The 13,930-nt window shown below is 37.0% G+C and overlaps 1 protein-coding gene across 4 annotated transcripts in view; it reads left to right on the forward strand.

The window, feature by feature from the left end:
- GOLGA4 (golgin A4) overlaps positions 1–13,930 on the forward strand; it is a 111,264-nt gene that overhangs the window by 82,404 nt on the left and 14,930 nt on the right. For all 4 annotated transcript variants that reach the window (XM_061196489.1, XM_061196490.1, XM_061196491.1 and 1 more), the window contains 7 exons: positions 23–144; positions 547–677; positions 6,762–6,875; positions 9,045–9,065; positions 9,245–9,313; positions 10,594–10,669; positions 13,015–13,118. In XM_061196489.1, coding sequence (XP_061052472.1) covers positions 23–144; positions 547–677; positions 6,762–6,875; positions 9,045–9,065; positions 9,245–9,313; positions 10,594–10,669; positions 13,015–13,118 — 637 coding nt within the window. The remainder of the gene's footprint in view (positions 1–22; positions 145–546; positions 678–6,761; positions 6,876–9,044; positions 9,066–9,244; positions 9,314–10,593; positions 10,670–13,014; positions 13,119–13,930) is intronic.

Raw genomic sequence — 13,930 nt, forward strand, 5'->3', positions numbered from 1 at the left:
TCTTCCTATTTTTGGTACTCAGACAGGAGCAGGAAGATCTTGAGTTGAAGCACAATTCCACACTAAAACAGCTGATGAGGGAGTTTCATACACAGCTGGCACAAAAGGAACAGGAGCTGGAAATGACCATAAGAGAGACCATTGGTAAGTAAACTTTTAAATTCAATAAAAAAACAAATCAGAATCAGCAGAGACTATTTATAATTTAAGCTTATTCTTTTCACACTGTGCTAAGTGCTTAAAGTAATTATAAACTGGAGAAAAAAATGATTCTTGCCCAAGAAAGTTCTCTGATGGGAAACTGTGCTGCCTGAAAGTGGCTTGCCTGTCAGAGGGGATGAGCAGGTGGAAGAACCTGAAAGCATTACCTGATTAATTACCTAATGAAGACACTTCTGCTCCGTGAGAAGGGTACATTTGGTCAGTTTGGTCACTTGATTTTAATCAAATTTAATTTGGAACAAGGGTTCTTACAGAAATTGGGATACAGATATTAATTCTTAACCTAATGTGTTTTCTTGTATGTGTCCATTTTTTATTTATTAGATAAAGCCCAGGAAGTGGAGGCTGAACTTTTGGAAAGCCATCAGGAGGAGACAAATCAGTTATATAAGAAAATTGCAGAGAAAGAAGATGATCTAAAAAGAACAGCCAAAAGATACGAAGAAATCCTTGATGTACCTTATTTTCTCTCTCTTGAAATTTAGCTGTAATAGATTTCATGGTAGTGCTAAAGAAGATTGGCTGTCAGATTTCCTGTTTTTTCTAGTGTAGAGGGTTTTTTTTGGGGGGGGGTTTCAATATTATTCAAATTAGTATTTCTCTACTGTTTGCAGATTTATAAGGAGTCTAATTGATTTCTGCTAGGATTGTAGTTTTCTGATCAGTTTCTGCTAACCAGGCATATAGGCCACTTGAAGCAACAGTGAGTTAGTAAGGGGAAGAATGGATTCTCTTCTATGTCTTTCTCCCAAATTCAGACCAAATTGTGAGAGCACCAGACTAAGAATTGAGAGCTTGTGCTTGGGACAGGTAGTGTGTGTATGAGCTTTAGCTGGGAACTTTCCAGGAGGGCCAGTTAACTTTATTTCATCCCTCCCCAATTTGCATAGGTTTTGTTGCTCTCAAGGGAGAAAAAAAGATAGAAAAAAAAAAAAAGAATACATCAGCCAAATCTTTTATATGTAGTTTGGAAGCTAAATTCAATGTACTTATTCTTCTAGTGGTGGATTAGTATTGTCATTTTTGTGTATGAAGATAAGCCATGAATGCTAGTGAGTATTTGGACTGCAGAACATTTTTTAATGTAAAGCAGTGTAAATTATTCTTTGCTGGATTACAGATTCTTTTTTTTTTTTTTTTTTAATTAATTAATTTATTTATTTTTGGCTGCGTTGAGTCTTCGTTGCTGCGTGCAGGCTTTCTCTAGTTGCGGCGAGCAGGGGCTACTCTTCGTTGCGGTGTGCAGGCTTCTCATTGCGGTGGCTTCTCTTGTTGCGGAGCATGGGCTCTAGGCACTCGGGCTTCAGTAGTTGCAGCACGTGGGCTTCAGTAGTTGTGGCTCATGGGCTCTAGAGCGCAGGCTCAGTAGTTGTGGCGCATGGGCTTAGTTGCTCTGCAGCATGTGAGATCCTCCCAGACCAGGGCTTGAACCCGTGTCCCCTGCATTGGCAGGCAGGTTCTTAACCACTGTGCCACCAGGGAAGCCCTGCAGATTCTTTAGTTACTGCAAGCCTTATTTCACTATGTGCTAAAAACCATTTGATGATTAGGAATGTATAAATTAGAGAATCATGCCTCAGCTGACTATGGCAGCAGTAGAAGTCTGAGCCAGGAACAGATTCTAGTAGTAATTATTTTATTTTATTTTATTTTTTTAAGTTTTATTTATTTATTTATTTTTGGCCGCGTTGGGTCTTCGTTGCTGTGTGTGGACTTCCTCTAGTTGCGGCGAGCAGGGGCTACTCTTTGTTGCGGTGCGTGGGCTACTCTTCGTTGCGGTGTGTGGGCTTCTCATTGCGGTGGCTTCTCTTGTGGCAGAGCACAGGATCTAGGTGCGGGGACTTCAGTAGTCGTGGCACACGGGCTCAGTAGTTGTGGCTCGCGGGCTCTAGAGCGCAGGCTCAGTAGTTGTGGCACACAGATTTAGTTGCTCCGTGGCATGTGGGATCTTCCTGGACCAGGGCTTGAACCCATGTCCCCTGCATTGGCAGGCAGATTCTTAACCACTGCACCATCAGGGAAGTCCCAATTATTGTAAATGTATTTGAAAAAGCTGAAATTACCTGATACATAAATCTAAATGTTACCTTCGTGTAATTTTTGAGCTTTAGACCTCACTGTGAAGGAAAATTTGAACGATTTCACATTTTCCTATACTTCCCTAGAGTATATTATGCGAAGCTTTAAAAAACACTGTTGTTTCTTGAATGCTTAGAGAATGTTGGGATTGGAAGATACATTACAGCTAGTTTAGGTTCATCTTCTATTTTTGTGTTTTTTGTGTGTGGCAGAAGCAGGAGAGTGAGTTCAGCATAGTCAAATGATCTCCCTAAAACTACACATGACGAGTGGTAGAGCACTGATTCTTCATTAGCTTCATATATTTTATAAAGGCTTCTCCCTAAGGAAAGAACTTGGATAGTTAAGTCAGGGAGCTTCGTTCGCAGGGGATAAACTGTGTCACGGCTGTAGTGTTCCCTTTTGTGAACTACTTCTGTCTCTGAACGTGTGTATATGGGGGTGTGGAGGTAGTACACAGTACACTTTCCAAGGTCACAACAAGCCTCTGTAGGTGGAGGGGTGAGTGAACAGGGAGACAGGTAGCAGTTAATCTCTGGTATGGTTCTTCCTGGAAGATCTGCTGTTTATTAGAAAATAAATGGTCCTCCCAGCTTCAGGCTTGGAGTAAGTAGAGCAAGTGGGCAGGAAGTGGAGGGTGGGCCAGAGGACTCAGGTGGACTCTTCCCCAGGCCCCTTCCTGTGCCTTAGACCAGCACTGTCCATTAGAAATACAATGTAAGCCACAAACGGGATTTAAAATTTTCTGGTATCCACATTAAAAAAAAAAAAAAAGAATCAGCTGACTTTAATTTTGATAATAATGTTAGCTGACCCGTTATATCCAAGACATTATCATTGCAAGATGTAGTCAATATAAAAATGATATATGTATTAATTCTCTGAGATTCAGTGTACTTCTACGTTGGCAGCCTGTCTCAGTTTGGATTAGTCACATTTCAAGTGCTTATAGCCAGAGTACAGAGTGGCCAGTGATTAAATCAGCAGTCCCCATCCAAACACCCCAAATATATACTCTGTCTTGAAGAGTTTTTTTAAAACAGCATATATTGCTAAAAGCGATATTACCAATTCTAGGTAAACACCATATTGCTTTGATTCTGAGACATATTCTTTTACCATTCTCCCATTTAAAATTTTCCAGATTTGGAGTTTTATATGGATTTGTATGTATTATGTAGTACTTTTTTTTCCCTCTGAAAAAGCTGTTATCAGATTGATGATTTGTCTTAATGATGACATTGTAGAATGCTATATTTTTCTCATCCATTAAAATAATTCCATGATTTGTTAATAGCAAAGTGGAGCACAGAGACATTTTCGTTTTCTTGCTTTCACTGTCTTAGCTCACATTCTTACCGTTGCTTGGAGGAAACTGAGAACTTTGTCATCCTCGATTCATGCCTCCCGTCTTCCTCAGCCCCTCACACATCCACATCCACACACTTCTTAGGACATGAAATCTGCTTATCTTCCCTGATTTCCTAGGCAGAGAAATCACCTTTCTCCCTTTAATTGTGGATCTCCAGCACATTCTCCAACATGTAACAGACTCTAAGCTGTAGTGTTTCATTGACTCCCATTGCCCGTTCCTCTCCTCTTAACTCCACTGCTTCTGCCATGGTCTAGGCTGCCGTATTCCATTTGGTCTGGCCTACTGTATTAATTTCCTGCCTGGTCTCCTTGCTCTTGTTTTTTTTCCCCGTAAAGTATTCGTCTCTTCCTGTCAGAGTTATTGTCTATCTGGAAACAAAAGTGGGATCATATCCCTTCTCCTGAACACCTGCAGTGGCTTCCCTTGTCCCGGTGCCCCCATCCTCCGGGTCATTCTGTGGTCTAGCTGAGCTCAGCTTTAGCTCCTTCTTCCCTGTATTTCACCTCTGCTCATGCTTTTCCTGGTGCTTCAAGAGTACATTCTCACACTTCATGAGTTAGTGCAGCTGTTGTCATCTCTTTTGGCAGTTTTCTTTAAAAGTTTTAAATTTATCTTGTATTCAGAAAAAAAAAATTTGAATCAAATGTATTCCATGGTTTAAAGATCAAAATAATATTAAAAAAAAAAGTATACTTGGAGAATGGTCTATCATGAGAATTGCATCCAAACTTTTCTCTGTATTCTACACCCTGTTCCCCTTCTCCCTCCACAGGTAACCATTAGTTTCTTATGTAATAATATTCCCGTGTTTCCTTATGCAAACAGAAACAAAAATGAAATATATTCTTGTTTTTTCCCTGTCCTACCCCAGAGTTAGCTTTTTGAATATGCTTTTCTGCATCATATTGTTTTCACTTAGTTTTTTTGAAACCCCTGAAAATAGAATTAATTGCACCTGTCTTCCTTTGGTACTTTATTACTTCACTTACGACATGTTACTTTTGTCATACATACATATGTGTGTAGGAATGTATTAATGTATCTGTCCTCTCCTCTAGACTATTAGCATCTTGTAGGCAGGGATCTTGCTGTTCATCTCTAGTCTTGAGGACCTAGCCAAATGCTTGGCACACACTAGACACTTGGTAAATTTGAAGGAAGTGACACCTGGTAGGGCAAAGGGAGCATTCATTCGGGGAGAGGGGCTGGTGACATCTGAAAGGAGTTGAGTCTCACAAGTAAGGGAGCTGACTGCCTTCGTCCCAACCTCAGAGCAGTCTCACTGGGAGGGAGTAGCTCCTACAGCTACGTTAGATACAAAACTGGTTTCTTTTTGACATTTACTGTATTTTAGTGATTTGGTTTTGGCATAATAGTCTTTAAAACATAACTTCCATGTATGTGCATAAATATTCAATTTAGTTTTTCTTACTGTTTTTACTTCAGAGCAAGCAGTATTGCTTTCTTTCCCTCTTCAAGAAGACAGAAAGCTTTTACAAAGGAAATTATAGAACTGTTTCTTAAATTAGAAACAACGCATCAAGGATTCTTTTCCAATTCTTAGAGGGCTTGCTTTCTATTGGTATCTCCCAGCTGTCAAAGGCGATGTCAGACATAGCTGATTGTCATATCAGAATCTGAACCTAACTGAATAAGTAGCTGTAAGAGGTGATCCTTTCAAACAAGGCTAGACCACATTGACACAGACATCCACACAGGATATGTGACGGTAGAATAAAAACAGTAAGTAAACCAGGATTGCAGGCAGTTACAGATTTACAGTAGTTTCTGATCAGTGGTGTTTTAGGGGTGGAGGCTGGGTTAGAGTGCCTTAGTGGGCAGATGTTGAAGGAGGCTATTTGCAAGAGACTTTGCTTATGTTGAGAGAAGGGGTTCGTTCTTTTTTAGTTGGTCTAAGTTTCATGACAAGTGGTATTTAAAGTTAGATTTTCGAGGTGTCTTATGGTTTGTTGCTTTATTTTGTGCCTTGGGGCCTCTTTTTGTTTTTGAGAATGATGTTTCTTGGTTCTGGCAAGTCAGCATCTGTTAAATCAGATAGCTGCTTGTGGCTCTTTTCCTGTTTAGTCTCTTACTTAGCAGATACTTGTCCTGTCTTCATTACTCAAATCTGATCAATATTCCAATGTCAAATGTTCTTTTAGCACAAAGGTTATTGCAAGATTTATAAGAACAAGGAGAGGTCTGGACTGCTTTGTACAACAAATAATGGCAATTATCAAGGCAAATGAAAAAATTTAAGAGTGGGCAACAGCCTTTTACCAGGGCAGTCAGAACAGAAGAGAGAAGGATTTGTATGCCAAATTTTATAAAAAGGATTTTTGAACCAGTAAGTCATGTATTACTTTTGCAGCCTTGTCTGTTTTCTGCAAAGTTCAGGGCAAATGGATACATTATGTTAGTTACCAATACATTGGACAGTAATTTTTTTTCAAAAATAGATTTTAGTTGAACATTTTACTCCAAAGAACCACTGGTATGGTTTGCAGGCAGATGTGAAGGGGACGTACAGGTTTGCTAACTAGGACAAAGAACCATCTTGATTTGTGCAGCCCTTCCCAAGGGGCTGAGGAAAAACCTCCACAACTTCTTGTGATCAGTAAGTTGCCAGCTGGTTGAGCAGTGCTTTGCATAAAACTAGTTTATATTGGATATTTTCTGGAAATCAAATCCTAGTGTAGAAAAGGCCAAAGTCTTAAAACAGAGATTCTGTTTTACAGTTCTGTCACAACGCTGTTATACACCTAAGTGTTGCTTAAACCTTGGAACCCTAGTTTAAGGGGAAAGAAACAGCTTGATGAGCTTTATGGGGTGGGGGCAGGAGGACTGAGGGTGGGAAAAGTCATCCTAGGAAGCGTGAGCAGCTTTAAAAAGGACTTGGAGTTAAAAGTGGGGCATGAAGGAAGGTGTTTAGAGCACAGTAATGAATTACAGTAAAAACAGTGGTTTGTGTTTCCAAAAATGTGTAGGTGTTGGTTTCTCCTACAAAGGTAGTTTTCTCTAGATCATGTTGCCTCTTTACTGCATACTTTTTGATACGTTTGTTAATATTTTTTTAATTCTAAAGGCTCGTGAAGAAGAAATGACTGCAAAAGTAATAGATCTACAGACTCAACTTGAGGAGCTGCAGAAGAAATACCAGCAAAGGCTAGAGCAGGAGGAGAACCCTGGCAATGATAAAGTGAGGGGAACTGGACTTGGCTCCATACATTCCTTGAAAACATTGTCGTTTTCATTGGCTCGCCTACTAACATGCCTACCTACCTCATCTAATCCTAACAAAAGCCTTTCAAGAGGGAGATTCCTGCCTCTCTTTATTTTATAGACAGTGAAACTGAGGTTCAAAGAGGTTAAATAAAATGTTGAAGCTCACACAATAAATATTCTATTGGGAATATAAACCCAATCTTCCAGACTTCAGAGCCTAGGGCGTTTCTGTGATACCAGTGCTTCTCAGTCTTTCCCATGGAAAGAACAGCAGAGGAGAGTTAACCTCATAGCCCTGGGGCAGAGCCAAAAATGGTCCATAGAAAGTATGATAATTTTAGATTTTTATAGTTTGAGCTAAGAATTCATATAAATTTTACATTCTCTATAACAGCAGTCCCCAACCTTTTTGGCACCAGGGACTGGTTTTGTGGAAGACAATTTTTCCGTGGGGTGGGGGTGGGGTGGGGGGAGGATGGTTCAGGCAGTAATGTGAGCAATGGGGAGCAGCAGATGAAGCTTTGCTTGCTCACCTCCTGCTGTGAGGCCTGGTTCCTAAGAGGCCATGGACCGGTCAACGGCCCGGGGGTTGGGGACCCCTGCTCTATAATATATCTTTATTTGTAGTCACATAAAAATGTTTTTATTTGTATACCTTTGAGAAAAACAATGTCTGCTTTTCTCCTTGGTTAACGGACCAGTTGTAGATGCAATGGGATTATTTTGGAAAATTGCACTGAATTCAAAGAGATCTGGCACTCCATATCCAGGCTTTTTTTTTCTTTCTTTCTTTTTTTAATAATCCCAATCTTTAAGTAAAAATGATGCTATGAAAGGCCATGTTTACCTTGTGGCTTCCTGTCCTGCTGTGCACCCCAACAAGTGCACACCCACAGGGCTTGTGGGCCCCCATTCAAGAATCCGGGCAGTGTACCGTTGTACGTCTAAAATGTTCTCACTCATTCCAGTTTGGTCTTCATAGCTCTGTCATGAGGGTCTTGGGAAAGGTGGACACATTCATGGCTTCATCCTTTAGTTATAGAGGATTCATTAGAGAAGTCAGTGACCAGATAGCAATTTTCTAGACAACCTATTACATGGATCACTTTTCCAAAATGGAGAGAAGAGGACTTTATAAAAGGCTTTGCTATGCTGTGCTGCTTGGTACATATATCTTGATTATTAGCAATGAGCAAAGCTGAGTAGACTCTTTCTCTCTTTCTTTACTAGCTACTAAGTTAGTTCTATTGTTTTAGTTTTTTTGTTTTTTTTTTTTTTGCCATTTGGTCACAATATGAATATACTTGGTGCTACTAAATGTTGCTTCCTATGAGCCAAATAAGTGTATTCTACTCTGTAACATGTTCTTTTCCTTAGTATCAAATTAAGTATTAATGTTGCATAAAGTGGCACTGAGGCCTGTGTCAAGATGCCATAGAGTATTGAAACATTATGAAATTAATATTCAGGAGGTCTTTTGAGTCCTTTACCTTGTAGCATAAAAAAGGAGAAACTATCCTTAACTTTTATTTCTACTCTAAAAAATATTTTTCTATTTTATTCTTTATGAATTTTTATTCTTTTCCTTTTTGAGCATCTTTTGGTGCTTCTGGGATATCTTGAACTACATGTAAGTGTTGAGTTCAATGAAAAATAATTTGTGATTATTGTGTAGAGTGGATTCCCAGAAATGATCCTTTAGAATTTTCCCTAAAGGGCCCATATGCTATAAATAGATGTTAATATGTTTAATTTTTTGAAATTGCACAAATAATAGATGAATATATTCTTGTTAAAAAAAAAAAAAAAGTCAGATAATACAGAAGTATATAGATAAACCCTTCCTGGTGGGTACCTCCTTTTCCCAAGTGGTAATCATTGTTAGGAGTTTGGTGGGTGACCTTCCAGTCATTTTTCTTTGTGTTTACCTATCTTTATGTATATTTACATTTTAATAGTTTGTATAGCAACATAGACCAGGTTTAAAAGCAAATATTTAAAGTTGTCTCATCTCAAATCTAACCACTCTCTTAAGACTGTAACACTAAATTTTTGTTTCATTGTAATTTCATATTGCTCCATTTTATTATTTCTTGTAGATTTTATTATATGCACTAATTTATTTTTTCTTTTCCATTTTTAGGTAACAATTATGGAGCTACAGGTAAGACTAGTTTTTCATTGAATTTGAGTGAAGGTAGTCCATTTTCAGGAGCATTCTGTACTTTAGGTTAAAACATAAAGAGACTTGTTCTCAGGAAAAATTTACCAAGCAGTATAGAAATGTGTCCAGGCAATGATGAAACCCATATGCATCTCAGATCTGACTTCTTGTTCTTTCAGACACAACTAGCACAGAAGACTACTCTAATCAGTGATTCAAAGTTGAAAGAGCAAGAGTTCAGAGAACAGGTACAGGTCTAATTGGTGCCTTTTATTTTGAGATGACTTCCTTGATTTCTGTTCGTATGTTCTTGGAACTCATTTAGCTAGTTTTTAAAAAAGAATGGATTTAATACTCATTTATTAATTGACTTTGCAATCTTGTCTTACACAGGAAATTTTATTCCCAAACCTGAAGGTGCTAGAGCATATCTTTATAAATTTGTGATCATGTATATTTAAACAAGAACATTTGCATTCCTATTATCTAGTTCCAGAACATTCCATCACCCCCAAAAGGAAACCCTATACCCATTAAGCCGTCACTCCCTATTACCTCCTCCCCCCAGCCTCTCACAACCACAAATCTGCTTTTTGTGTCTGTGGATTTACCTATTCTGAGTATTTTATATAAATAGAAATAATACATGAGCTTTTTAATCTGACTTCTTTCACTTAGCATGATGTTTTTAAGGTTCATCCATGTTGCAGCATATATCAGTACTTCACTCCTTTTTATGGCAGATTAATATTTCATTGTATAGATATACCACATTTTGTTAACTCATTCATCAGTTGATGTATGTTTGGGTTGTTTCTACCTTCTGCCTATCGTGAATAGTGCTGCTAGGAACATTGTTTACAAGTTTTTGTTTGAATACCTGTTTCCTTCTTTGGGTTATGTACTCAGGAGTGGGATTGCTAGATCATATGGTAATTATATGTTTAGCTCTTTGAAGACCCATCGAACGGTTTTACATTGTGGACACCATTTTACATTCTGACCACAATGTATAAGAATTTCAACTCTTCCACATCTTCCCCAGCAAGTGTTTTGATTATAACTATCCTAGTTGGTATGAAGTGATATCTCATTATGGTTGTAATTTGTACTTCCCTAGTGACTAATGACGTTGAGCATCTTATTATTTGTATATCTTCTTCGGAGCAATGTCCTTTGCTCATTTTTAAGTTGGGTCATTTGTTTTTTGTTGTTGAATTATAAATGTACTTTATATATTCTGGATATAAGTCCCTCATTAGATATATGATTTGCAAATATTTTCTCCCATTCTGTGGGTTGTCTTTTCACTTTCTTGACAATGTCCTTTAAGGCACAAACATTTTATATGTTTTTTCTTTCGTTGTCTCTGCTTTTGGTGTCATATCTAAGAAACCATATGTTTTAATTTTTTTTTTTTTGCCTGGATCCTGTATTCAGCATTAAGAAAATCTAGTGGCTACAGCAGTCTTTTTTTTACATATGATTTCCATATGAATCTTATGATTGGAATATTTGTTATTTTTAGATTCACAATTTAGAAGATCGTTTGAAGGAATATGAAAAGAATGTATATGCAACAACTGTGGGGACACCTTACAAAGGTAGGAGTGATCTCTCATCATGTTATCTATGGTTACCTTGTATTGGTGGACTTCTGGATGATTTTCATTTTTGTCTTTGCTAATCTCATTCTTTACAAGGAATATATTTTACCTTTGTAATTCACCAGTAACAACTAGTTTTATGGAAAGAATGGTAGTAATCTAAAACAAAATTAATGCGTATTTGTTGTTAAAAAAAAATGCTGCCATGTTTAAGTGAAACTGCAAGTTCCCACTTCATTGTCCACTCTCCAGCTGAACCTAGTTTACAATTTACATATATTTTTCCAGACTCTTCTGTGTGTATCCAGACATTTATGTAATCCACTACATGTACCCATACAAACTCAGAGTTACATATTTTAGATGCTTCTGTTTTTTACTATTACAATAATGCTGTAATTGCTATTTTTTAACCAGGATTTAAGGAGAAAATAATTCATAAAGATATTTATTTCAAGGTGGGGAAGGATGATTTGGAAGTATTACTCTGTTGACTTAAGTTATGTATGCCACTTACAAAGGATTCTAAAGATGAGCTTAAGTCTTTATGTAGTTGTTCCCTTGAAATAGTCATAACTTCGAATAATCTCTGAATAATCTAACAATTTCCCATTCTCAGTTTCACTGCCTCACTGCATTAAGAATAGTTTTATTTTGCTAAATGTTTTGTAAACTTTTCTGCTTTTTCATGGAAGGCACTGGGGCATGAACCTAAGCCATTTCACATTCTTTTGTGTTTTTGAAAGCTCTTATTGTTGTGAAATAACATAAGATATTATACAGTTTTTAATTAAACAAGGACTTTCTTTAGATTCTTTCCAAAACACACTTCAAAAAGAAGAGAAGGGGGCTTCCCTGGTGGCGCAGTGGTTGAGAATCTGCCTGCCAATGCAGGGGACACGGGTTCGAGCCCTGGTCTGGGAAGATCCCACATGCCGCAGAGCAGCTGGGCCCGTGAGCCACAATTACTGAGCCTGCGCGTCTGGAGCCTGTGCTCCACAACAAGAGAGGCCGCGATAGTGAGAGGCCCGCGCACCGCGATGAAGAGTGGCCTCCGCTTGCCACAACTAGAGAAAGCCCTCGCACAGAAACAAAGACCCAACACAGCCATAAATTAATTAATTAATTAATTAAAAAAAAAAAAAGAAGAGAAAACCAACTTGGAAGTTTCCTATGGCTCATTGCAGAGAAAATTCCTGCTACAAAGACTGTTTGCCGTAGCTAAGTCAACATATGTGATTCTTAGCATAGAACTGCTAAATCAGTGCCCAGCAGTGCATAGGGAATAGTATTGATTCTTTTTTTATTTTTTAGTTTCAACTTAAGAATTTCATACTTAATTTTCCTTTTTTCTCAGTTTTAAATTGTAAAATGAACACATATGTACAGTTTTTTAAATAACTGACACATATATAATACTAAGTGTCAGGCACTGTTATTAAACACATTTTGTCTATCAACTCATCTAATCCTGTCAACAATCCAAGCAGTCTGTTTGAATTTGCACATTAATCTCTTTGCTATGCTTTTAGATGTTTCTTGGTGCAGAAGGCTTTTCAGATTACCTAGTGTGCCATACTTCTGGAAGTGGATGCAAGTATAGACTTCACATAATGCATAATTATGAATTCATTCAAATTAAAGTTTGTCACAGTGTGACTTCATATACCTGAACTGTATTTTTTCTTTATTTTTAGATTGAAATGGAGCTTGATTAATAGATGAACTGTAAATTTTATGACAGTCTTTTTAAGATGTTGAATCAAAGTATTTGAAAACCACTATATTGGCATTATTATTTCATGCATTTTCAAGTTATTTTATCTACCTTGTGTTTCAGAACTGTTTAGAAAACTTGATTTAAACTTCAGTGCTTTCAGGTTTGGAATACTAGAAAATCTAGAATACTATTCTGAGTTACTAAACTCTTAAACAAAATAAAAATGATTGTTCATTTTAGTCATTGTAGGATATCTGAAGCCAACCACATAATATTTAGGAAAGAAATAACAGTTCTGAGGAATCTTTGTATTCCCTATGTCTAGTCTTTTTAAATTGCCATGCCAGAAAGATGAAGAAGAAGAAGTTTGAGGATGGGGGGAATGTGAGAAATAAAATTGCTATAATAATTCTTGTTTTCTCTTCCAAGGGAAAAATACCAATTGGAATGCTTAGTGTGTATGTAATGTAATGCAGTACAGTACATACAATATAATACAATTAATACAATATTGAAGCCTCTCTCTTTGTTCCTTTGATTGTCTTTTAGTTTGTCTTTTTCTAAGTAATAAGTAGCTTATCTGGTTTTGTCTTTACAGCTTGATCTGTTTTTTTATTGACAGGTGGCAATTTGTACCATACTGATGTCTCGCTCTTTGGAGAACCTACCGAGTTTGAGTATTTGCGAAAAGTGCTTTTTGAGTATATGATGGGTCGTGAGACTAAGGTATAAATCATGTCTGGTGATTTGGCATGTGGTTTAATTTAAAAGGAAATATGTCCCATTTTTAATACACATATTGATGTTGTATGTTTACTATTAGCAGACCATACATGCTGATAGTAGGCAATAGGTAATTGTGTTATTGCTCTTTGTGTGCAAAAGTGAATTGGCAGATCTTGCTTACATTTGTTACATTTATAAAATATTAATTTAGAAAATACTGGTGGATGATGCTAAAAAATAAAAATCAAAATTTCATTAACTTAATACTTTGTGAAGCATGTGCCTATTTTTTTGACTTCAAATCTTAAAGGTAGGAGAATAGATGGAGGCTATTTCATGGAAACTTGAGGATAGCGTGGCTAGTATTGGAAGTGGTCCTAATTAAGAATGACTATGTAGGGATATTTAGAAATATTTTACTTTAGTCACTGTAAGAAAGTTACTCTTGCACATATGGAATATTGACTGTTTAAAAATAACCACACTAAAAAAAAAACAAAAAAAAACCGCACTGTGTAAGTAATAATGCTTGGTTAATTTGTTTTCTAGAATGTTAAATTTATTATAAGGTCCTTGAGTATAGAGTCTTGTCTTACTGTTATTTGTATCCCCAGCAGTGTTTTTAAAAGAGCCTTATACCAGACATTTTGTAAATATATCTTTAATTGAATTGATTGCATTTAGGGAAATTCATGAGCCTTTTCTCAAAGTTTTTCATTTGAAGCAATTTCTGTTTCTGATATTGTTTCAACTTTTTACCTTCATGAACTTTTACATTGTCCTTATATGTTGGCTGAGAATGGGATAATGAG

This window comes from Eubalaena glacialis, chromosome 7 (genome assembly GCF_028564815.1).
Source record: "Eubalaena glacialis isolate mEubGla1 chromosome 7, mEubGla1.1.hap2.+ XY, whole genome shotgun sequence".
Lineage (NCBI taxonomy): Eukaryota > Metazoa > Chordata > Mammalia > Artiodactyla > Balaenidae > Eubalaena > Eubalaena glacialis.